The 23,272-nt window shown below is 38.6% G+C and overlaps 1 protein-coding gene across 8 annotated transcripts in view; it reads right to left on the reverse strand.

The window, feature by feature from the left end:
* Positions 1-23,272, reverse strand: part of CNKSR2 (connector enhancer of kinase suppressor of Ras 2) — a 237,005-nt gene that overhangs the window by 71,576 nt on the left and 142,157 nt on the right. For 4 of the 8 annotated variants that reach the window (XM_081126804.1, XM_081126806.1, XM_081126810.1 and 1 more), the window contains 2 exons: positions 12,429-12,518; positions 10,646-10,860 (listed from right to left, as the gene is read on the reverse strand). In XM_081126804.1, the coding sequence (XP_080982930.1) occupies positions 10,646-10,860; positions 12,429-12,518 (305 nt within the window). The remainder of the gene's footprint in view (positions 1-10,645; positions 10,861-12,428; positions 12,519-23,272) is intronic. The other 4 variants (XM_081126807.1, XM_081126805.1, XM_081126811.1 and 1 more) reach the window with 1 other exon arrangement.

Below are 23,272 nucleotides of genomic sequence, written 5' to 3' on the forward strand. Positions count from 1 at the left end.
TGGCCACAACATAACTCGGTGACTTTTGGAGAACACGAGTGAAGCAGCAGCCCTTTCCTGGGAAGGTCAGTGCAGGGTGTGCCCCTGCTGCAGCTCACCCGGCACTTTCCGCTGGCTTGCCTCTTTCGAGGGGTCAACAGCCGGGGCGGCAAGGCCTTCTGCTCCTCCAGGTCCTGGGAGGGGGCCTGCGAACCCCCTGGTGGAGGGCTCCAGCTTCGTTGCTGAAGTTGGGGGCAGGGTTCCAGTGTGTGCTCACGGGTCCTAGTTTCTCTTGCTCTCCCTGGCTTCACACCCAGATTTCCTTCATGACCACCAGCTCTGCTGAGGAACCTTCACTAGCTCCTCAGCTGATTAATACACAGTCCTTCATTCCACGTCACTGAGTGCTTCGGTTTCCCTGATTGAACCCAAACCGTGTGTAGGTTCACAGAGCTGACTTAAGGCTCATGTTCTAAAAATACAACATTATTCTTGGCCATCTTAGGGAACAATCTTAGAAAAGACAATTCTCTTTTGTAATGTTGAGCCCTTTTACATTGCAGTTAGATATAACCACCATTGTCTCTCGAGGCCGCTCCAAATTGATGATAATGAAAGAATACAGGAGAAGAGAACTTATTCTCCTGTTTCCTACGGCAGGAAAGCTTGCATCTAGTTAATCTAAAATCATTTGCACTTAAAGAATAGGAATTGAAACACTGATCTATTTTTCAACATTCCATATTATTTTGGGTTCAAGACTATTTAGGATCCTGGTCCTGGCTTAGCCTGATACTTGTAGCGATGCTAGGAAACAAATTTAGCAATATCATTTAGAAGTGAGGCTCTAGGTTCAGCTCATGAACCTAAACTTCATTCTCACATGGGATCTGGGCTAAGAGAGCCAGGCATGTAGTTTGTTAAGAGGAATCTTTGGATGACGGTTGGGTATAACCACCAGGATTACAGTTCTGTGAAATTAGAGGATGCTCTCACGGGGGCAAATACGTCAGGAGTTTGAGTGAGGAAGATAATTTGATACAGGTTATGGTCTTTCTTTCCTTTTTTTCTTTGTATTTTTTTAATCCTCACCAGAAGGTATTTTTTCCACTGAATTTTTTAGGGAGAGGGGAGGAGTGGGAGAGAGAGAGGAACATCGATGTGAGAGACACATTGGTTGGTTGCCTCCCCTCCCGCACGGGCCCCGACCAGGCCTGGGAATCGAGTCTGCAACCGAGGTACGTGCCCTCGAGCTCTAACCACTGAGACACCGGCCAGGGCTAGGTTATGGTCTTTCAGTGAGAAGGAGCTTTAAAGAATTCTAAGGGTAAAATGATTGGAATGCTGTTAAGTTTAAGATGTTTCATTAAATGAGTTGTGGTGGCGATGTAATATGGGTAGAGTGATTATAGGAGCAAAAAAGGCCTATTGCCAACAACATTTGAGGATGTTTTCTGAGGCTATAAAGCTGGGAGATACAGGTCTACAACAGGATAGAGAATGGGGGGCTGCTTCTTTAACCTCTCTGATTAGTGCAGGGATGTTCCCAAATAGTTCATAATTATTGATCTCATCAACCAAGCCAAGGACCTCTCATTGGAATTTGTTTTTATTTTCTCAAAGGCAACAAGTAATTTGCAATAAGATTAAAATTTAATAAATCTCAACTTAATAAATTCCTAATTCAATTCTTCTGTGTCCTGTTTTGTACGTTGCCTCACTAATTAAGCCAGATTTCATGCTTTGCTTCCTGGCAGCCATTATTTAAACAGGAACTAGCAGAATGAGACCCACATTCGTTCAAACATGAAACCAAAAGAACTGGCTTCAGTTTATCAATCGTCTATTTTATACAGTGTGAGTAGAAATCTCTCTCAAAAGTGACAGTGTATTAGTGAATATTTTTATTTTGTTTGTTTACATAATGCTTAATTTATTAAGCTTCAAAAATTTATAAGACAAAAGTTTTCAAACATTGAAACAACCTTTTCACGATTAATAAAATTCATGAATTTAAGGTCTCTTAGGAGTTCCATTAAGTCACAAGGCCTATACATCAAATCTTTTACAGGCTGCCAACACTTTAAAAGCACCACAGAACAGAATAAAAGTCAAATGCATTATTACTTCTGTACTCAACCAATACAAAAGTATTGGTGCTATATGCTTGGTTCTTTTTTTAGTATTTCTATACTTATTTTTTTAGAAGTCTCTTAATGATTAAATTCCTTTGTTATAGGATTATTCAGATCATCTACTTCACCTTCAAAGAGTTTTGGTAGTTTGAGGGTTTTGAGGAATTGGTTCATTTTATCTAAACTGTTAAACTTACGTGCTCAGAGTTGTTCGTAGTATTTATCTATTACTCTTTTAACATCTATGGGGTCTGTAGTGATAACGCCTCTTTAATTCCTGATACCTGTAAAGTGAATCTTCTTTTTTTCCCTCTGTCAGTCTTGCTCAAGGCTTATCAATTTCTTTTTTGACTTTTCAAACAACCCACAGTTTTGGGGTAGATTTTTTTCCACTGTTTTTATTTTCATATTTCACTGATTTCTGCTCTTTACTGTCTTCCTTCTGCTTGCTGATATTTTTTGTTGTTCTTTCCCTAATTTCTTCAGGTGGGGGTTTAGGTTATTGATTTGATACTTTCCTCCTTTTCTGATATAAGCAGTTAGTGGTATAAGTTTCCTCCTAAGCATGTGTTGTAGTTTCATCTGCATTCAGTTCAGTTTTCCTTGTGACTTCCTTTCTTATCTACAGATTGCTTAGAGGTGTGTCCTTTAATTTACAAATGGTTGGAGACTTGCTTGCTATTGTTACTGATCCCAGTTTGATTACATAATTAGAGAACATGTGTTCTGCTGTTGTTGGAAGTTAGACGCCGTTTGTGGGTAGACAGACGGTAGTTAGTTGTTCAGTACTTCCATATCCTCACTGAGTTTTTGTTTAGTGGCTCCATCAGTTACTGAGAGAGGGGTGTTGAAGTCCCCAACTATAATTGTAGATCTGCCAATTTCTCCTTTTAGTTCTTTTGGACTTTGCTTTTAGCATTTTGCATCTTTGTTGTTTGGTGCACATACATTTAAGATTATCATGTCTTCTCAGCGAATGGGCCCTTTTGACCCCGTTGTGGCGGAGGAAGAGCATGACTGTTTTCATGGTTTCACCTTGAGAACAGGCAGGTACTGGTAAAAGGTGTCTGTCCTGTCCGGCCGCCCTTTTCCTGGTCCGTTGGAAACAGCAGGCTTTTCTTGGGGCTCTATTTTGTTTGTGCCTATTGATATTTTAAGGTTGCAGGCTTCTCTAGCACCTGGGCCAGGGTATATAGTAGGCAAGAAAAAACCCCAGTAAACTCACTGGGTTTTTCTTTAGGTCCCTAGCCTGCCTGCCTTCTTTGTCTACCTTTCAGGGTCTTCTGGCAGGTGACATATATTTTGTCCAGGTTTTTGATGTTGCTTCTGTTTTGTGATTAGGAGGAAAAAGAAAATGGAATGTGTGCTCCACCTTGTCTGGAACTGAAAGCTTGTATTTTTGAATCTTTAAACCCCTCAAAAGTATTTCTATTTTTAACACCCTAGTCTAGCCAGTCCAATGATCAGTACACTATTTGGTGGTGAATGTGAAAATGGAAGGGCAGTAGTGCTGATAGTTGATTTGTTTAAAAAAAAATCTTCATAAGTATGAATGCAAAAATAACTATTAGTATAGAAAGGTCAGGAAACACAAGTGAATTTTCCTCCTAGACTTTTCCATGGACTTGCATTCCATAAAATGTTTCATATATATAGACAAGTAAAGTCACAACTTCTTTTCTTTTTTTTAAACCACTCATCTATATCTAAGACAGTAGGTCTCAACAGTTTTTGACTGTCTTCCCCTAAGACAGGCCAACAGACCCCATGGTCCATTTGTACCCACTTTCCAAATAGAGTATGACTCTACAAGAACTGTTGGGTATGGATGATTCATTGTATCATTTTTAGAAAATTGTGGGTAATGTGAATCATAGCATGCTGTAAGGTAAAGCAGGGAATCTAAACCAAATTAAAATCAATAGTGATGAAATCTAAAGAAGTTATAATTTAAAAATGAGCAACTGAAAACAACAGGTAACTGAAGACAATGCAGAGCATTTGTCCCAAAAACCTTGGGACTGAAACCATCTCCCCTTGTGCCTGTGCAATAGCATTTTCAGCCATATGAATACCAGGCTTCACAGAAAAATCGTGAATTAAGATATTCAGTAAATTCCAGTAATGCATTCTTTTATGGTTACTCAACTCATAACCTTTAAAAATCATTTAGTAGATTACTCATAAACATTATCTAGTCACAAGTGAGAATGAAAGTATGTGAAATTATGTGTTATTTGCCCATAGGAGTCAAAGAAAGGCCTGCCATTTCTGCACCAAGCCTCAGCCGCCAGGGGCTTTTAGCCAAGGACAGCCCCTACTTTGAGAATCACTGCCCTAGTGAAGTGGCCCAGTGGGAAACACTTTTCGCAGTCCAGGCTGTTCCCTGCAGGGAGTTGCCAGTGCTACTATGAATTTGGCATTAGCACTCTAGAAATAATGAAGTCATCCATAGAAATCAGAGACTACACACAACTATGAATGCAGAAGTATTTAGAATGGATGTCTCACATCTGCAAGCTCGGTGGTGAGGGGAAAGATCATACCACACTGTTCCATGACTCATCCTGGTGAATAAAGTCAAAATGCAGAGAAGGAGGTTGTGATAGACAACTGTTAGCTCAGAGATGGCTTTCTAGCCACTAAAATCAACTGCCCTTTTGCTTTAGTTTCATTGGTGCTGAAACAATGCATCTACATTAGGCAGCTATTACACAAACTGAACTTTATCACTGCAGATAAACTTAATTATAAATGTTTATATGCTAAAAATATAACATATTTTTCATCTCTGTAATGGTAATAGCTCTGTCTTCTCTAATAGATGATAAAATCCTTAAGAACAGAAATGGATTTATCTAAAAATGTGAATTCTGGAGTCAGACTACCTGGACTCATCTTTCATGTCTGTGACCATGAGTAAGGTAAACTCTGTTTCAGTTCTGCAAAATACGTATAATAGTAGCAGCCTCACAAGGGTGAATTTGAAGATTCAATGAGATAATGTATATAAGTTCTTACCACAGAAACTTAGTAAGCAATTGGTAAATGTTGGCTATTATTAGTGGCGACAATGGCAATATTAGTTTACATATTCTACAGCACATAGATTGGGCTTTACACATGGTTGAGACTACTAGAAACATCATTCAATTTCTGCTAAATTATGCTATTTTTTTGAGGGGCAATACAGTATGCTGACTAGGAGGAAGACAGCTAATGTTCAAATCCCAGCTCTATCACTCACTACTTACTTAATCCATGTGCCTCAGCTTCCTAATCTGTAAAATGGGGATAGCACCAGCACCCTTCTCATAGGGTTGTTATGAGGATTAAATGAGTTAAAATTTGTAAATTACTTAGAATAGTGTCTGTTTCATAATGTTTATTTATTTGTTAAATTTTAAAAAAAGCGCCTTTAAACAGCTCTCCACCTCCTTCCTCCAGTAGCTCCATCAAAAATCCCTTTACAAATTGATGAAAATGGCTAGAAATACTTATCAGAAGTAAAACAATGGAATGTTTGCAGTTATGTCCTAAATACCTAAGACAAGCTTCACAAATGTTGAAATGTTATGAAAAGAATTATCCAGATTTTTGAACACCTACTCAAAATCTGTTTTAAATTAGCCATCTAAAATTACATAATTCAGTTTATGAAAGTACACTTGCATGTTGCCTGGATTCCTAATAAAATTTTACTTGTTCAGGCATCTCAGCATATAGATTTAAAATAAATTATTATTTTGCTTATCGATTTAGTTTAGCAGCTTTAATGTGAAAGCAAGTTGTCATGTGTATATTATAGTAGAAAAAAGGTACTGAATCTAATAATTCTTTATCTAAAGGCTTTCACCACAGCATCTGAATTACACATACACACAGACACACACACTGCTGTCTATCTTTTCTTCAGGTGCTCTCAGGTCAGACGAGGGCTCTGGCAGCTAACAACCCCTACATTTTTCAGACAGAGAATCAGTAAGTATATAAAATAAAGTTATACTCTTGAAAAATACCATAATATGAGATTTGGCTGACAGGCATATTGTGACCCCCATAATGAGAAGGCAGTGATAGGAAGAAAGTAAGAAGTAGCTGGAATTGGAGCTCTGAGCTGGAGTGGGGGGGCTGGGGCGGGGCTGAAGGGGAGCTAATCTTGTTGCACTGGCGGCATCTCTGGAGCAGAGGAGCCTTGTAAATCACCCCGATCAAAGGTGCAGACTGGGACCTGCTTTGATAGGGAGCCCAATGTGGTGAGTATAAGTTACTAGGGGCTTCCAATACCCTTTTAAATAGGTGGGTGGCCAGGGATAGGTTCCACATGGTCTGTCGTCTGTAGCAGTACACCAGCCAGATGCTCTTTGGAGGACAGGGCAATAAGGGCAGGGTTCCAATCAGAGTGAAATGGAATATTAATTGATAAAACAAAGCAGAATTTAGTCATATGATCTAGACAAATATGACAAGACATTCAGAACCCCAGGGCTCTCCCCAGGCACATGGGGCATGAGCCTGTGGTATTAAGTTCCTGGCAATTCCCACTATGAATGCGCCCCAACTGAAGGCCTGCTTGTGTGGGGCAGTGTTGACCTCGGACATGGAGGTGGCTCTGTTTGCAGGCTGAGGACATCAACTGAGATATACGGAGAAAGACACTGACGTTCCTGTCACATCCACTCACTTGTTCACTCATGTGTTCATCACATTATGTTGATCACTTATAAGGTACTATCCCTACTCTAGGTGTTGAAATATAGAGCTGACCAAAATGTAGAAACTCTCTGTTCTTGTCATGGACATGCCCTCCCTGTCAAGTTCAGGGGAGAAAAGACCCTAAGCAGATAACCACATGTATAAATATATAATTACAAAACATAAGAAAGGCTTTAAAGAAAATATACAGGGTGCTGAGACTATAACAGGAGAAACTGATTTAGTTTAGGAGGTAGGGCTAAGGGCAAGTGTCTCTGCAATGGTAGGTTCTCGTAGGAATCAGCTAGGGAGAAAGGAGGGGTGAAAGCATTCTCGGTAGAAGGAACAGCACATCCAAAGGAGAAGATGTGGCAGAGACTGGTGGCTGATGACGGTAGCTAGAGCACAGTAAATGATTTCCTTTTAAGTAAGTTTCAGAAAAAAATATATGCAAACTGGAATAACAAATATATGGAATTAATAAAATTTTATATTTAACAGTATCATAAATTTATAAATCTTCTTTATTATTATATAAACATTTCTGCTCTGATTGCTAAGAGGAGTGAGTTGAACACTAAAGCCAAACTGTATTTCTGTTGCTTTGTGTGTTTTTATTGGGGTGCTTTCCAAAACAGACCAATAGGGGTTATAATCTAGGTCTGCTTGTAAGGAACACCCTACACACACACACACAACCCTTTAGTAAATTATTTAAGAGTATTTAATGCTGATATAATCCTGCTATTAAATTCAACTAAATTTTCTCTAAATTTGAACTCATTTGAACTTATTTTGAATTTGAACTCAGACCACACGGAGCTAGTATTACAGCAGAGATAGCAGCCTGTAAGAATGAAGATCAGTTGTTCATCATGAAGGTGACTGGATTACATATTGATCTTGTGCTTCAGGAAATTTAACATAAGGAAAAGTCTTTTCATGTTTAAATAAGCATGTGTAAACAGAAAAACAAACAAACAGGAATTCCTGTGAAATATAAGCAGCAATCATTTAAGTCTGCATTGCCTTTACTCCGAAGTCCAGGCAATTTGAACTATAATACTCTAGGCTCAGCTTCATAGCAGCAGCAGCTCTGTATGTCTTTCCAAACTTCATAAAAAAATAGTGACAGAGCAAAAGAGAAATCTGGGTAGAAATCAATCCAGGTACTAAAGATGTTATTAAAATAAACCTAGGAACCCTCATGTTTCTTAAAATTCACTCATTTAGTCGCTAAAGCACAAATTCATTTGTGCCTAGCCATGCATGGTGTACCAGGGTAGAGTGTGGAAAAATCACCGGAGTAGGTGACTTGGGTTACAGTCCTTACTCTTACACTATTTTGCAACACGGCTCTGGGCAAATCACTTAATCCTTCTGCTTGAGTTTTGCCATTTGCAAATATGGTTGTTGTGAGATTCAAAAGGCAACAAATATGGAAACTCCCTTGATAACTGAGAAAGTACTAAAGAAGAGAAGGTAAGGTCCTCAAGGGAACTGAGAGTCTAATAAAAAACCCACCAAAGAATGTTCTCATTTTGAACACTGGTTATAGGCATCTAACATGCATGGTGAGGCTAACAATTCCTTAGCTTCTTTTAAACCAGAGAATAGAGTTAGAAAGTGTCCAGCCTCCTACTCTGGGATTAGCGGGTCAGTGTTACATGGGAGGACTCCCCCCATCGTTAATATTCCTTACCCTGTGCTGCACCTCTGTCAAAAATCAACTGGGATAAATACCTGGGAATTACCACATTACAGATTTGGGACACAATAATGAAAGTAGGAGGCAAAAGTAGACTACATGATTTCTTTCCTGGAATAAATTTGCAGAAGTGAAGTTGCCACAAGAGGTTCTTGACACATGTAACTAAATAATGCTCTTCAGGAAGACGGTAACAATTTACGCTCCTCGACAACACTCACAATCTTTTGATTACCCGTTTGACTCCCCTTTTACTATCTTCCATAATTTAACAGCTCAAAATCCACATGACTCCTCTCTCTGTTCCCTCCTCACGCAGTATACTCCTGTCCAGATGTGCGTGACAGGACGGCGGAAGCTGAGCGTTTAAACGCGCCTTCAATAGTGTAATGCTCCTCTTAGGGTGAACACCAGCGTCAGGAGTTTCCATGCTCTGGGGAAAGTGGCCTCTTCTTCCCTCTCCAGCCCCACCTCTCACTACCAGCTTCCCTCTCGAGCAGGCCAGCTGGCTCTTATCTTTAGGTTTCGTTCGGGCTGTTACTTGTGACTGGGACACCAGATTTTACCATTTTCACCTTGAGCACTATGCTCAGTGTTCAGACACTGAACTGGTGATAGCAAAAGTGTTCCCTTTCATACAGCTAAGAATATTGATTTCAGACTGACTGCAAATTTCTGTGGAAAAAATAGTAATTTGATTTGTCAGGCATTCAAAGGGGCAGGTTTAGACATGGGCACTGCTCTCCTGGAGAGGAAGAGGCTTGGGGGTATTAACTGGGGATAGGCGAGGTTAGAGAATGAGCACTTAGGAAAGTGAAGTACACTCCCACTTCAACCCAAATAAATGAAAATATTTTTCTACACTCCAGTTTTATGAGAGAGCTACAGAATAAGGAGATGCTTTTAAAATTTTACTCAGAAAAGCAACTGAAGTATGTCATTAAATCTTTCACACTTTGTATGCCTAAATGGAATACCTTCGACAGCAGTGCCAAATTTTTAAAAAATTGATATTCTGAGCATTAAGCACAGCTGTTAAAATTACTTGAAAAGTGTAGTCCATGTTTTCAAGGGGTCCTGAAGGAGCTCTGGCCCTATTGGCACAACAAACTCCCTTCTAACCAAAATGATATAAAATGGGTTGATTTTGTGATTCAATGTTCTGGTTAACATTCTCAGCCTCCACACTGCCACTGTCCTAGTCTCTCACCATCCTCTGCCTGGCTTAATGGCCCTACCTTTGCCTCATACCTCCTGATCAGTGCTTTGCACCAGAGAGATAAACAAGCCAATCTCGCCATGCAAGTCCCCAGCTCGAAATTCTTCAATAGCTCTTTACCACTGCAGGAAAGAGCCTAAGTACTTTATCATAAAATTCCTGTTCGAGGCTCGCCTACGTCTCCAGGCCCATCTCCTGCCCCTTCCTCACATGCTTTCCCTCATTTTTAATGAACCACTAATTCTTAGCCATGTGAAGGTCCTGGGATATGCCACAGTCACACACATTTGTGGCACAGTTCCATGTCTTCCCGCAATGCTGCTGCTCCTCTTTCGCTCGCCATCCAAACGCTTCCTACTCTCAAGCCTTTTCTCACTTCCCCAGGAGGCTAGGGCTCTCCTCCTCCCATATTCCTCCTACACATTCCGCCCCCGCCCATTACAACGGTTGGTTACACCGAGGCCCTTGGGGTGCCTTTCTTTCCGTATGACGGTGTGCCATGCCTTCCCGTTTTTACCTTGAGCGCTATGCTCCAGGTCTAGTAGATGCTCATTTTTAAATAAAATCATGAGTATATTAAAAATTCTACCTTCAACGTTGAATTCTACAGCTACTCACTTACTGTGTATTATTATACCGATGATTAATCAGCTAAGACTTATTCCCTACCAAGTCTGTGCGTATTAGGTTATTTCATTAAGAATCTAACCTGCTATGACATATGAACTCCTTGAACATACCAACCGGAGGACAACCCAAACAGCCATTGTATGTTTTTTTAAGGGCATAAACTCTAAGCTTAAGATCTTTTGTGGAAATTTGACAACAGGATAAAAATAAATAATCTGGAATTTAGCCAAAAGAGTCTCCAAATAAAAGCTGTATAATAGAGTCTGAAATTTTACTTACATGGTAGAGTGTGGTCTCCGGCACAGGGGTGCCCATGAGGTCTTGTCTCAATGTATCCATCTGCAAACTAGGTAGCAATGAATAGTGGGTCGGGCTATTGCTCTTATCACCCTTCTTTTTAGACTTCTTCCCCGTGTCTTTTTTGCTGTTTCTCTGAAACATGTATTCTTCTTGAGCAATTTTTTCATTGCTCATATATCGGAGTAGAGAGTTTTCTATATAAAAAGAGATAAATACACCAATATAAATATGCAAATATTCCAAATTTACCATTCTTTCCTAATTGTGCTATTAGATTTCATTTTAGAAATGTAACTTGACTTAATTTGTAAAGTACCTATGTGGTGGAAATACAGGTAACCGATCATAGGGCAATAAGGAATGGACAGCCTAGAGATTACATCTCCAAGTTTCATCTCCGGACTGACTATATCAGAATCACCTGCAGAACCTGAATCAGAAGTTCTGGGTGTGTGCCTCATACGAATTTTAACAAGCTCCCTCAGGGGAATTGTGTTAAAAGTTGATGACAAACACTAACCTATGGCAGGTTAGGCAGCATCCTTGGAGAAGTTAAAGCCCACATTATGAACTGATACTCAGGAAACTTAGTTTATAAAATCTATGCTTAAATTGATAGCCAGCACTTAGTACTTCATAAGGCTTTTTACCCCCCAAGTTGTCACTATCACATGAAGTTCCAAAAGAGTGACTCAGAGATGGCATATGGTAAGCGTTTCTCTTTTTATATTTTTCTTGACTACCTCTAAAAAACAAATGAGGTTAGAAACTGAAGTTTAGAAAATGGAATGAATATATAGATGTAAAGAAGTTTGTCAATGTTCCTGTATTTAGCAACATTTTCAGAAACGCCTGCTCCATAAAACAAGTGTTAAGAAGACTAATGAAGCAGATATTCGTGCTTGCTTATCCCTGCGTGCTCTGTGCATCTGCGTAGCAATGAAATAAATTCTGTACATTGGTAGAAGTAACAGGCAAATGGGTTAAAAATATTGTGATAAAAGCTTAGTGAGCTTAGGCTTTTATAAATCATTTCGGCTTTGTTTGGAATTGTCTTATTTTTTCATCTACAACTTAATGGCTCTCAATTCCAGAAAGTGGAAGTAGCAGCATGAACCACTGGGCCCACCATACCTACACTTGGGCGAATCCCATTTACTAGTGAGACTTTCAGTTGTTCTCTTCACTGCTCACCTCAATAGCAGGAAAAGCGAACATAAAAACTTACTTTTGGAAGATACTTCAAGTGTAGCCCACCCCCAAGTAAGAAGATAACCCTGAACAGCAAACAGAAGAGAAAAAAAGCAAAGCATTTTTTTTCCATTTCTATATAGTTTTCATTAGAGTCACTGGCCCAGTTTCCATCAGCTTTTATCCATGTGCTTCACTGCTCATCTTAAGGTTGTATTAATATGAAAGTGGTGAGGTTGCATTGCGGACCAATGGGGACTGATCACAAACTCTATTTACAAAACTTTTATGCAGTTTCACACTTCTGACCTTGTTTTCCAAATATTAACTTTGAATAACAATGAGATATTCATTTTTACAGTGAATCCCTTAGGAGGCCTTTGGAGAAGATATCTACTTAATAACAGTTCAAGATCGTCAAGCTGTTGGTCTGAGCTGGTTTGGGCGTACCATAGAGTCAATGAGAGAATGAAAAGTTTTCTACTGAAGCCATAACATCCTGTTTAAAAAACATTTAAATTTGCTTTTTGTTCCAACAACCCAGCCTACACTGAAATTCTAGAACACTTACCTCTTCTACTATCTCTCTTCATCTTATTTGGATCTTCATAGTCCCCCACCCAATTATATTCCACTGGCATAGATATAGGTCGTAGCTTGCCTAAACACAGAGAACAAAATTCACATCACATTGTTTTTCTTCCCCATGTCTGCTTAAACTTACACGGATTTTAGCTACAGTCTGCAAAACACACTCACTCGTATGCAACATTATGGTTGGCGTTTGTGTAGATGAAAAATGTGTGTTTTGAGCCAGAAGGTGAAACTGCCTGTGGCAATTGGCCAGGTGATAATTCAAACATAAGGTACTTTTTGTAAATAATAAAGAACAGCCTAGGTTTGCTCTTTTAGGAGCCCCAGACTTTGAGGGTGGTCCTTTACAACGAGGTTCATTATTTTAGTGATTTTACTTCATTTTCAGTAACTGGACCTCTGTTTTATTCTCAGTGCCCACCTGTCTATATCTTGATAGCCAGTCTCCAAGACAGCAAGTAGTCCCTTGTGTGTGGCCTGGCCTGCCCGGACGTTAACCCGCTGTTTCACGTTGGAAGACCACAATGCTAACTTTCCACCTTTACTGCCACCTAACTCCTACCATGCATTTTGGATACCACCACGCTTCAGCAATATATCCAGATTCCCTTTCAAGGCCTATACCTGGGTCTGCCCCAAGCATCTCCTTTTTATTGTGAATAAGTAATTCTAGTTTCAAGATCCAAGTATGCACCGCTTTGCCCTGTCACATTTCCCTCTGGGTCTGTATTCTTACTAAACAACATTTTACTTTAGCAAGCGGAGCTCATGGCATAGACTTCAAGGATAACATTTTGGTGTGGCTGCAGTGTATTATTTTTGATCAACTTGAAATCCTGAAGTACAAAAGAGCCAAAAAATTACATAAAAGTTTAAAAAGGAGACCTAGCACAATATGTGGCATACAATAGTTGCTTAATAAATTTTGAAGGAATGTAAAGCGAAGGCTCACACAGGACTGGATAATAATAATGATGATTATGACAATCCTGATAATAATACTAACACATATATCATTTAGCATATGCCACATACTGTCTAAAGGTTTTATAAGTAATAATTGTTTAATCCTTGAGCTTTCTAACTGGGATCTCCACAGAGGCAGGAATTGTGTGCTGTTTTTCTTACTGTATTCTAATAAATGCAATAGAGGTAAAAGATCAGTATTTTTCTATTTGGTTTTAATTTTATTCTGAAATTGACGGCAAGTAGCTTTTTTTATTATAAACTATATACAGGGGTGGGCAAAAGTAGGTTTACAGTTGTTTGTATGGAAAATAATACAGTAATTAATAAATAATACAATAAACTGTGTTTCAAGCACTCATAACTGTAAACCTACTTTTGTCCCACCCTGTATAGCTGTAATTAAACACAAATAGAAGAATATATGTAATTTTAAGAATATTGACAATGATGGAGTGCTTTATAATAATCTATCTAAGAATACTGTTTTAATACGTAATTGCTGTTTTAATACTGGTGTGCAGAATTGCTTGAAATTAAACTTTTCCTTAGATAATAAAGCATCTTTGGTGCTATTACAAATGCTACAATTCCCTTGGGCAGAGTTAATTGCTCACTCTCCTGATCACCCTTAGCTCTTTTCTAGTGCTTTTGGTACATGCAATATTTATTATAGTGTATTGCATATTGCACCTGTCTGTTTATAGATTTTTCTACTTTTTGGCAGAAATCAGGACTTATATCTTTGTTATGAATGCTCCTGGCAAAGATTCTGACCCAGAGCAGGTGTTCATTAAGTGTCTTTTGAATGTGTCGATGGAAAGATGCTGGACATTAGGAATGTCCCCATTTACTGGGCTGTTGGCTGGACCCCAGTTCCTCGTACCCACTCAGGGCATGTCTTGAGCAACCCTCTCCTTTCTCCTGCGGCATCCATTTTCCCCTTTCTACCCAATGATTCCCACTAGCATACAAGTAGGCTGCAATTTCTCCTATCTTAAAAAACAAACAACTCTCTTCATCCCCAAATTACCACCCAACTCCATCCTAATTTCTTTGCTCCCCTTTACAGAAACACGCCTGTTAGCCTTATTTACATTCTCAGTCTCCTTCCTCTCCCTTTCCTCTCCTTTTTTCTAGCTTTACTGAGGTATGACTGACAAAAATGTCATATATTAAGGTTGTGCATGATTTTTAAGGTATACAACGTGATGACTTAATGTACATACACTGTGAAACGATCACCACAATCAGGTCAACGCATCCTTCACCTCGCACTGCTACCTTTTCTGCGTGTGCATGTGTGCGGCGAGAACACTTAACTTTGACTCTCTTGCAAATTTCAGGTATACAGTGGGAATCATTATGGAGGATCCTCCAAAACGAAAAATAAAACTGTCATCCGATCCAGCAACCCTACTTCTGGGTGTACCTCCGAAGGAAAGGAAACGGGGATCTCAAAGCAGTATCTGCGCTCCCACGGTCCCGGCAGCGCTATTGGCAATGGCTAAGCTACGGAAGCAAGCTAAGTGTCCCGCAGGGGCCGAAAGGCAAGGAAGCGCGATATATGCAAACGGTGGAATAGCATTCAGCCAAAAAGAAGGAAATCCTGCCATCTGTGACAACATGGGAGGCTCCGAAGGACACCGCGCTTACACGTGTGACCACACTTACAGGTGCACTCTCCTCTCCCCTGAACCTTCCCCAGTTACGCTCCTTCCCCCGCAACCTCACCAGGACTGTTTCGGTCAATGTTGCAAGTTCCTCCACGTTGCTAAGTCCAATAGACAATTCTCAGAAACCTTGGCTTTTTAAATTTATCGCCAGGATTTGACAAAGAGGGTTACTTCCTCCCTGAAATGCTTTCTTAACCTGGCACCTCCAGCTTTCTCTTTCTCTTCTCTTCCTAAATTCACACATATCCTTTAAAGCTAAGAAAAAATGCTATTTCCTCAGGGACACTCCTTGACCTCTTACTCTAGGTTGGGTTTCTCTGTATTTGTTCTCAGTCGTTTTTCCTCATAGCATGCTCGTTATAGTGGAAACGAATTAGTTGCTTGAATTCTGCACCCCCTTCTAAAATGTGAATTTCACGAGGGGAGAGAGATTTCACTGTTATTTCCTGTGGTATCTCCAGCACTTAATATATAGTGTCTTAAACATAGTAACTGCTCAATATTTCTTGACTGATAACTCTGTAAGAAAGTAAACAGGGAACCTTCCTTATACGTTGGACCCAAAAAGTCCAAGATATGCTGCCAGTTTCTATTTTCGTAGTTTCCTTCTCCTTCCTTCCTGTCAATTTTCTGGTCTTCTCCTCCTAGCCTTTCCTCCCCTCCCTCCCTTTTCTCTAAGGCAGTAGGCCAACCCAAACAACCCCTACATTTTTCTAACAAACTGAGCCCTAGAAAACTGTTTGGTAATCAAGTCAGAACTAGATGTCCTGCCTCCTGATTTCTTATCTAGAAACATTCTCATATTAAGTTACCCATGATGTCTATTGAACTACTACTGAATGGCTGCCTTTTCAAGTGTGTCCTTTTTAAAAACCCTCTCCTAAAACATGGTAAAATCATTAAGTTTCAGGGCGATAAACAACACCTGAGAAACAATATTTTCTCTTACAGTTGCCAAAAGTTGAAAAAGACTGCAGAGAAATTTCTTAAATCTGACATAACCTTTAATGCTCACAAAAAAGCTTTCTTTACAGTCTAAGAAGGAAAAAAAATATACACATATACATATATACACATCTGTTCTGAATAATTTAGCCAATATTTTGATGAAAATGAGTGTAGTAAGGAATGTTAAGCTATAAGCATGCCACATACACCCATCAAACTCCCCACATTCCAGACAGAAAAATTACTTTCAGATGGTTGACTGCATTTCTAGGAAAACATCCCAAGGTTATTTAAGGTAGAGAACCACTAAAGAGGAATAAAACTGAATTAAATGGAAAGTCAGTAATTTTTTAAGGATAAAGACAACATATCTTGAATTAATAAGTAAGAACAGGCACTTTTGATCTTTATGGCCATATTTTTACTTCCTTTTTTTGGTTTTGTTTTTGGTTAACCCTCACCCAAGGATATTTTTCCACTGATTTTAGATAGAGTAGAAGGAAGGGAGGAGAGAGAGAGAAATATCAGTGTGAGAGAGACACATTGATTGATTGCCTGGTGATCGAACCTGCAACAGAGGTACGTGCTTTTGACCTGGAATCGAACCCGAGACCCTTCAGTGCTTGGACTGACGCTCTAGCACTGAGCCACGATGGCTTTATGGCCATATTTTAAAAACTGCTACAATTTGTTTTTGAATTTTCTTATTGCTTTCTAAAAGTGATCTAGACTTTAAGCGGGGAGTAACATAAAAATTGTTGGATGGGAAAATTTGAAACTGCATCAGAAATTATATGGACCTGGAGAGCATTATGCTAAGTGCAATAAGCCAGTCAGAGAAAGACAAGGACCATATGATCTCATTCATTGGAATCTAATGAACAAAATACCAAACAAAATAGGAACAGACTCATAGACAGAGAAGAGACTGACAGCTGTCAGAGGGGAGGGGAGTTGTAGGGCTGGGTAAAAAAAGTGAAGGACTAATGAAAAATAAAAAACCTCACAGACAGGCAATAGCATGGTGATTACCAGAGGGAAAGGGGGTGGGGAGGTGAACGAGGGGAAAGAGGGGATAAATGGTGATGGAAGGAGGCTTGACTTGGGGTGGCGAACACACAATGCAGTGTACAGATGATGCATTATAGAATTGCACACCTGAAACCTATGTAATTTTATTAACCAATGTCACCCCAATCAATTCAATTTTATCAATAAATGAATGAATAAATAAATAAATAATGGAAAATTTAATATTTGATGCCATGGCTAATTATATTTTGAACCAAAATATCTTCTGTAAACATTCTACCAAGAGAACAAATCTGCAATACACATTGTAGTCAGAGAGCCAGGTTTTTCTTAGTTGAAATGTCACCATGCATAGAGAGAATTCTACCTTAGAGGGGCGTGGGAGGACGGAGGAGGATTCATACGATGTAAACACTGTCGCAGTGGCAAAAGAGTTCGAAGCCCTCCTGTAAGTGGGTATGAAATGAGCTGTGCCAATGTACGTTTGCCCCTTGCTATGCTCAGCAATAGATATGGGCAAGAAAGATGACATGGGCATGCAAATATTATTTGGGTAAAAGCATCCTGTTTTCAAGTTAGATAACCACAAATTAATGTAATCTGTTTTTTTTAAAATCTTAGTAAATCAGTGTCTTGAAAATCTTACAAACATATGGAAGACAGTCACCATTTTTCATGAAAAGCAGAAAAGACAGGGATTAAGACCATCAACTGAAGACTCTCAATTGAGATAAACAAAATGACATCTTGCAATAACTTTCCAGTTCCTTTCAAGTATTATTCTCTTTGGGATCATGTTAGTCAGTGAAGCTAGCAAGAAGGGTAGAGATGAAAAGTTAAGACACACCAGAGTTAATTTCTCAGGATTTCACGGAAAGTCAGTGTTGGAGGTGGCCTGCGAACCCAGACTTTCAGCTTCCTATCCCAGCGCTCCTTTTACTACATCAACCTGGTTCAGTGGCGAATTCAAAACCATCGCATTTACAGAAAAATCCAATTCATCTTTCTTCAAAAACAATTTTATGACATGTATGATTACTGCTTTTGTTTAAGTGTCCTCCCATTCAGTTTGCAACTCTTGCAAAAAAATTCTTAAAGGCTAGCTGAAGAGCTAATGGAGGACTGGAACATACACTGTGGATGTAACTTTACATTTGTTGTCCATCCCTTAAGAAAGATGGAAAACAAATTGACATGGTGTGACTTCTAAAATAATGCTAGGTTGTCATATGTATATTTGAAATGTTTGTATATTGTTTTTTAAATTTACATTTATTGTTGGGGGTCCCTATTGACCCCTTCTATTTCCTCTAATGTCTTCAGTCATTAAGGTAATCAGTGTGCAATTTTTAGTTACCTCTTCTTTAATAAGATTGGATGTAACACTTGACATTTCCTATCCTCAAGGATCTATTTCTTCCATGATTTCTGGCAAATTGTTTTGCAGCAATACCAGTAGTTCTACAAGGAGCCTGGAGTATAGAGCACCATGAGCACATCCTTCCCGTTACTATTTATTACTTTAGTTGGGACTTTTATCACAAATAAGATTTACTTTTAAAAACAGCTTTTCTGCAAGATCAAAATGAAGATGACATTCAACAAGCCATCTATTGGGGGCAGGGTTCAACTTAAGAATAGAAGTCTTTCCAAATGCTTATCTGTAAGACAGTTCTTCGGAACTTAAAATACAAAGAAAATTTATCATTGGTATATGTGTCTTTAAAAGGAGCTGCAAAAGTCTATTTCAGCATTTTCCAAAATACATTTCATCAAACATTAGTTCCACTGAAGAGTTAACAAGTATTTTGTGACCAAAACTGAGAAAGATTAAATGTACAAATACATTTGGGAAACAATAATTCAACAAGACTTTCAAACCCTTTAGTATGCTAATGTGCATTTACTGATCTCCAAGAGGGGAGTAAAATATGCACTACTTTTCAATATCATTTAACCACATAGTCTCTTCCTTTCACAAAGATTCTCTTTCAGAACTAGTAATCTGAAGAACATATTTAGGTAAATGCTGGATTATTTAAACCACATTGTGATTTGAGAGCTAACACTAACCACTCTATTTAAATTTTACTAAGCTGCCATTTATTACTTTTTCCCCCCCATAGGGGAAAATGCATTCTGATTTCAACTAAAGACAATGGGTCCCCTCCCGTTCCAGTGTTTGTCATGATTAGGTTTTCTATTGCAGAGCAGGGCAGGTCATCCCAGACACTCACAACCTTATACTACTCTGCCCAGAGAATGTGTTAAGTGTAAATAAATGTACATTTATAGATTATTTGAATAAAAACAAAAAGGCAATTGGCCCTGTGTCATATAGGGGCTCTTTGATTTTCTAGTCATATTTACCTGCTTCTGTAGTCAATCTGTCAGCAGTTTATTCTTCTTAAATTAGGTAGGATTTCTCAATAGTAGCACCTGCCGTCTTGGACTGGGTCGCTCTTTATTGTTGGGAGCTGTCCTGTACATTGTACGATGTTTAAATGACATCCAGGGCCTCTACCCACTAGAGGCCAGCAGCACCTCGACCCCCAGATATAACAACTGCAAATGTCCTCAGAAACTGCCAAAGGTGCTCTGGGGGACAATATTGACCCCAGCTGAAAATCATTGAGACTATTTCTATTCTTGGCTTTCCCATTTTTGTCTTTAAGGGACGCACTATCTCACCTAGTTCATATCTTTCTATTGAGTAATTCATTTGAAGAGTTTCTTTTTCCCCTCTGATAGCTGCATCAGCTTTGTCAATTTGGTTTGCTAATCTTTCCATTTTGTCCACATATTAATACTCTGGAACTTTATTAAAAGATCTTTTATTTCTTAATCTTACGGTTTATCCATTACCTAGTAGCTTCAGTTGCTTTCAGGATGATCTCTTCTTGCCAGGTTTCATTTCTTTGAGAGACTCCAACTATTTTATTTATATTACATATTATTATCTTTCTCTCTATCACTTTTCAGCACCTAATCTTCAACTTTAACAATGTGTGGGGGCTGAATTGTTTTCAGAATTCTTATGCTATGAGGTTATAAAAAGGCCCTTCTGCCCAGCATATGAACTAGTAATTTCCATAATGGAACTTTAAAAAAAGACTTGGATCAGGGCAGTTCCTGGTGTTATTAGCTATTTGAATGCTCTTCCTTCTACTTTTCAAAACCAAACCAAAGAAAAGGACAAACTCTGTTCATATTTCTTTTAATTGATACAATTTGAATGGCTAGTTATTGGGTAGGCAGCGGGACCACACTGAGGGGATACGTCCAGCCCTTTGTCCTTTGCTAAGCCCCTCCATAGGAGGCGAGGAAGTGTTAAGTTGATCCACCCACATTTCCCACATCTGATGATCTTTGGGACGTTTTTATTTATGAGAAGCAGCACTTTACTATGCCATTAGGCACCATTTCTTGAGCACATTCTATGAGGCAAGAATAGTGTAAGTATTTGACATACATTATAGCTCATTTAATCCTCTTAAAAACACTATGAGTAGTATTGCTATCCCATTTTACAGATAAGGAAACCAAAACATAATGAAGTTAAGGCTCAAATTTAAGGTCAATCAGTTATTAAGGGCCAAGCTGTGACACGAAATTCAGGTCTATGTGACCTCAAAACTCATGCTCTGCTATTTCTATCCATTAAATTATACAAATTAAGAAAGTGTGCCTTCCCTAGGTGATTACTCTAATTTTTACATTAGGAACAGACTTTTTCTATGCCAAAATATTGCTGAACTACTTTCCATCAAATACATGGTCCCTTATCACCATCAGCTTAATGTTCAAAATTATTCTGTGAAGCTAACCAACATACAGTCTTTATGAAAAATATTAAATAAATTAAAAGGAATACAATTCCTGTAAGTATAGTACACATCTCATATTTCTGCATTTTTGATTCTCTAATTCATATCTCTATGGTTAGTTCTGCACTGAAAGTGGTATATTTTACTTGAACACAGACAATCCTATTTTCTTTTCTTTCCAGAGTAACTGATAAATGACAGCTAGACTTTTACCTGATAAGGAGGATAATTTATATCAAAAAAACCATAGGAAAGAGAGTAGGCTTGTATTCAGAATTAAGTGCGAATGTATTATATATAGTTGATACTTTAAGGAATGTTTGAAATAATGCTATTAATTATAATTAAACTGCCCAAAAGATAGAATGAAGTTGTAAGACAAAAAGAAAGGAGATACTGAAGTATGATCATAGAAACTGTAACCTACAGACAACATCCTCACCTCACGTTGGTAAAACTCAGTTTACAGTATCATTGCCTATAGACCCTTTGTATGTTGCTGTCATTTCAAGCCATTTGCTATTCATGTATACAAAAGGGACATAGAACTTGGTTTTTGAGTGCAAAATGTTCAGGTGCAATGTTACAGAAATTAATTTTCTCAATGCACAATAGCATTTACGAGGAACATTTCTAAAACACTGGCTTTGCATGTATTCATGAGGTTTTTGTGAGGTTAGGTTTGTAATAAATCAGAAAAGGTCTGGATTCCTTCAAACCAATACTATTCTGTGATATTATAGTGAAAAAATATGATTTCCTCCTATTCTTGTAAAATATGGCTACTCAAGGCCACAAAGGGACTCAGCTAACTATGCCAGCTTTTTAGCAGGTTTCTCTGCATAGAAATGCGCGATGATGGAGCAGCGAGGGCCAGGAGTGCCTGCACAGTGAAAAGGGAGAGCTGATGGGAGACATTAGCATACTGAAAAGTTGCCAAGCAACTGATCTCTGCAAATTTGAATCTTTACCTCTGAAACAGGAGCAGATGAGACCAAATAGTTAAAGTGATTTAGTGCTATCATGTCTCCCTTCTTTATTGTCACATTAAAGTTTTTTTTGAACTTGTTATTTATCCCATCTTATTCTCCAAATAATTTAAATTGGCTGATATTATTATTATTACTTACATGTTGAGATCTTTAAGTTTATTTTGTGCAGCTTTATTGAGGTATACTTGATAAATAAACTGTATATATTTAAGGTGCACAATGCGATGAGCTGATACACGTACCCACTGTGAAATGACTGCCACAATGAAGCTATTTAACACATCCATCACCTCACATAGTTACCCTCTTTTTTTGTGGTGAGAACAGTTAAGATCAATTCTCTTAGGAATATTAAAGTTTCTATGTAAAAAAGACAACAGCAAAAATAAATACCTAGCACATATTGGCCACTTTCTAGGCAATTTATAATGTGTTATCATTAAATTCTCACAAAAAGTCTGTGAGGCAGATATTATCATCATCTCTAATGAATGAGAAAACTGTGGCCTAGAGGAACATCTCTGGGCCACATTGGAGTAATTACAAGGCAGAGGGGATTACCAAGTATGGCTGATATGACAGCCAATGCTAGTGGCCACTAATCTAGGTTGCTTCCCCTACTGTCTTTGTGTTTCCAGAAATTATTCTTGTCTACCTTTTTAGGAAACCCATTTTATGCTCTCTGATTTAAAAAGGGCGTAATACATTGTAGCTAATTTTACTCCTCGATTCAGCCATCTTTTCCTAAGGTCTCTCAAGGCCATGTCTATATAAATGCATGTTCATTACAGTGCCAGTAAATGCCAAACAACACAGACAAGAACATACAAAATCAGACCTAGTTCTTTTTGCCTTAAATCAAATGTTTGAATTTGGAAGGAGTAATACAATTTTTGGAAAATATTTTCCCACAACTCAGCAAATTATTTTCATCACATTTAGTTAACTAGTACCACTGGCAGAATCAACAAATACCCTGGGTGCTTGATCCCAGTTCTACCACTTACTCGTTGGGTTAGTGATGACCTATCTTTTGGGACCACAGTGGGGAGGCATTTGGCCATGGTGGACAAGTAAGGGGTACAGGTGGAAAGAGGAATTTACAATTTCCTTCTGCTCAGCTACAGAAGTCCTTCCCCAAGTATAAGTTCCTCAGTAAAAATGATTAGATTGAAAACTGGAAAGGGAGTAGCACAGACTTCCAATGAAACCCATTTATCCTTGCATTAGGACAAGAGGCTTTATTTAACTTTAGGTAACTTTCTCTGCCAATATTTCAGATACACTATATCAATTTTCAGTGTTTGTGACTAGGTTACTTTCTTGATTATGCATGGAAAAATAGAAGTCAAAGCTAAAAAAGTCCCTAGGCCCATTTTT

This window comes from Miniopterus schreibersii (assembly GCF_964146895.1).
Source record: "Miniopterus schreibersii genome assembly, chromosome: X".
Taxonomy (NCBI): domain Eukaryota; kingdom Metazoa; phylum Chordata; class Mammalia; order Chiroptera; family Miniopteridae; genus Miniopterus; species Miniopterus schreibersii.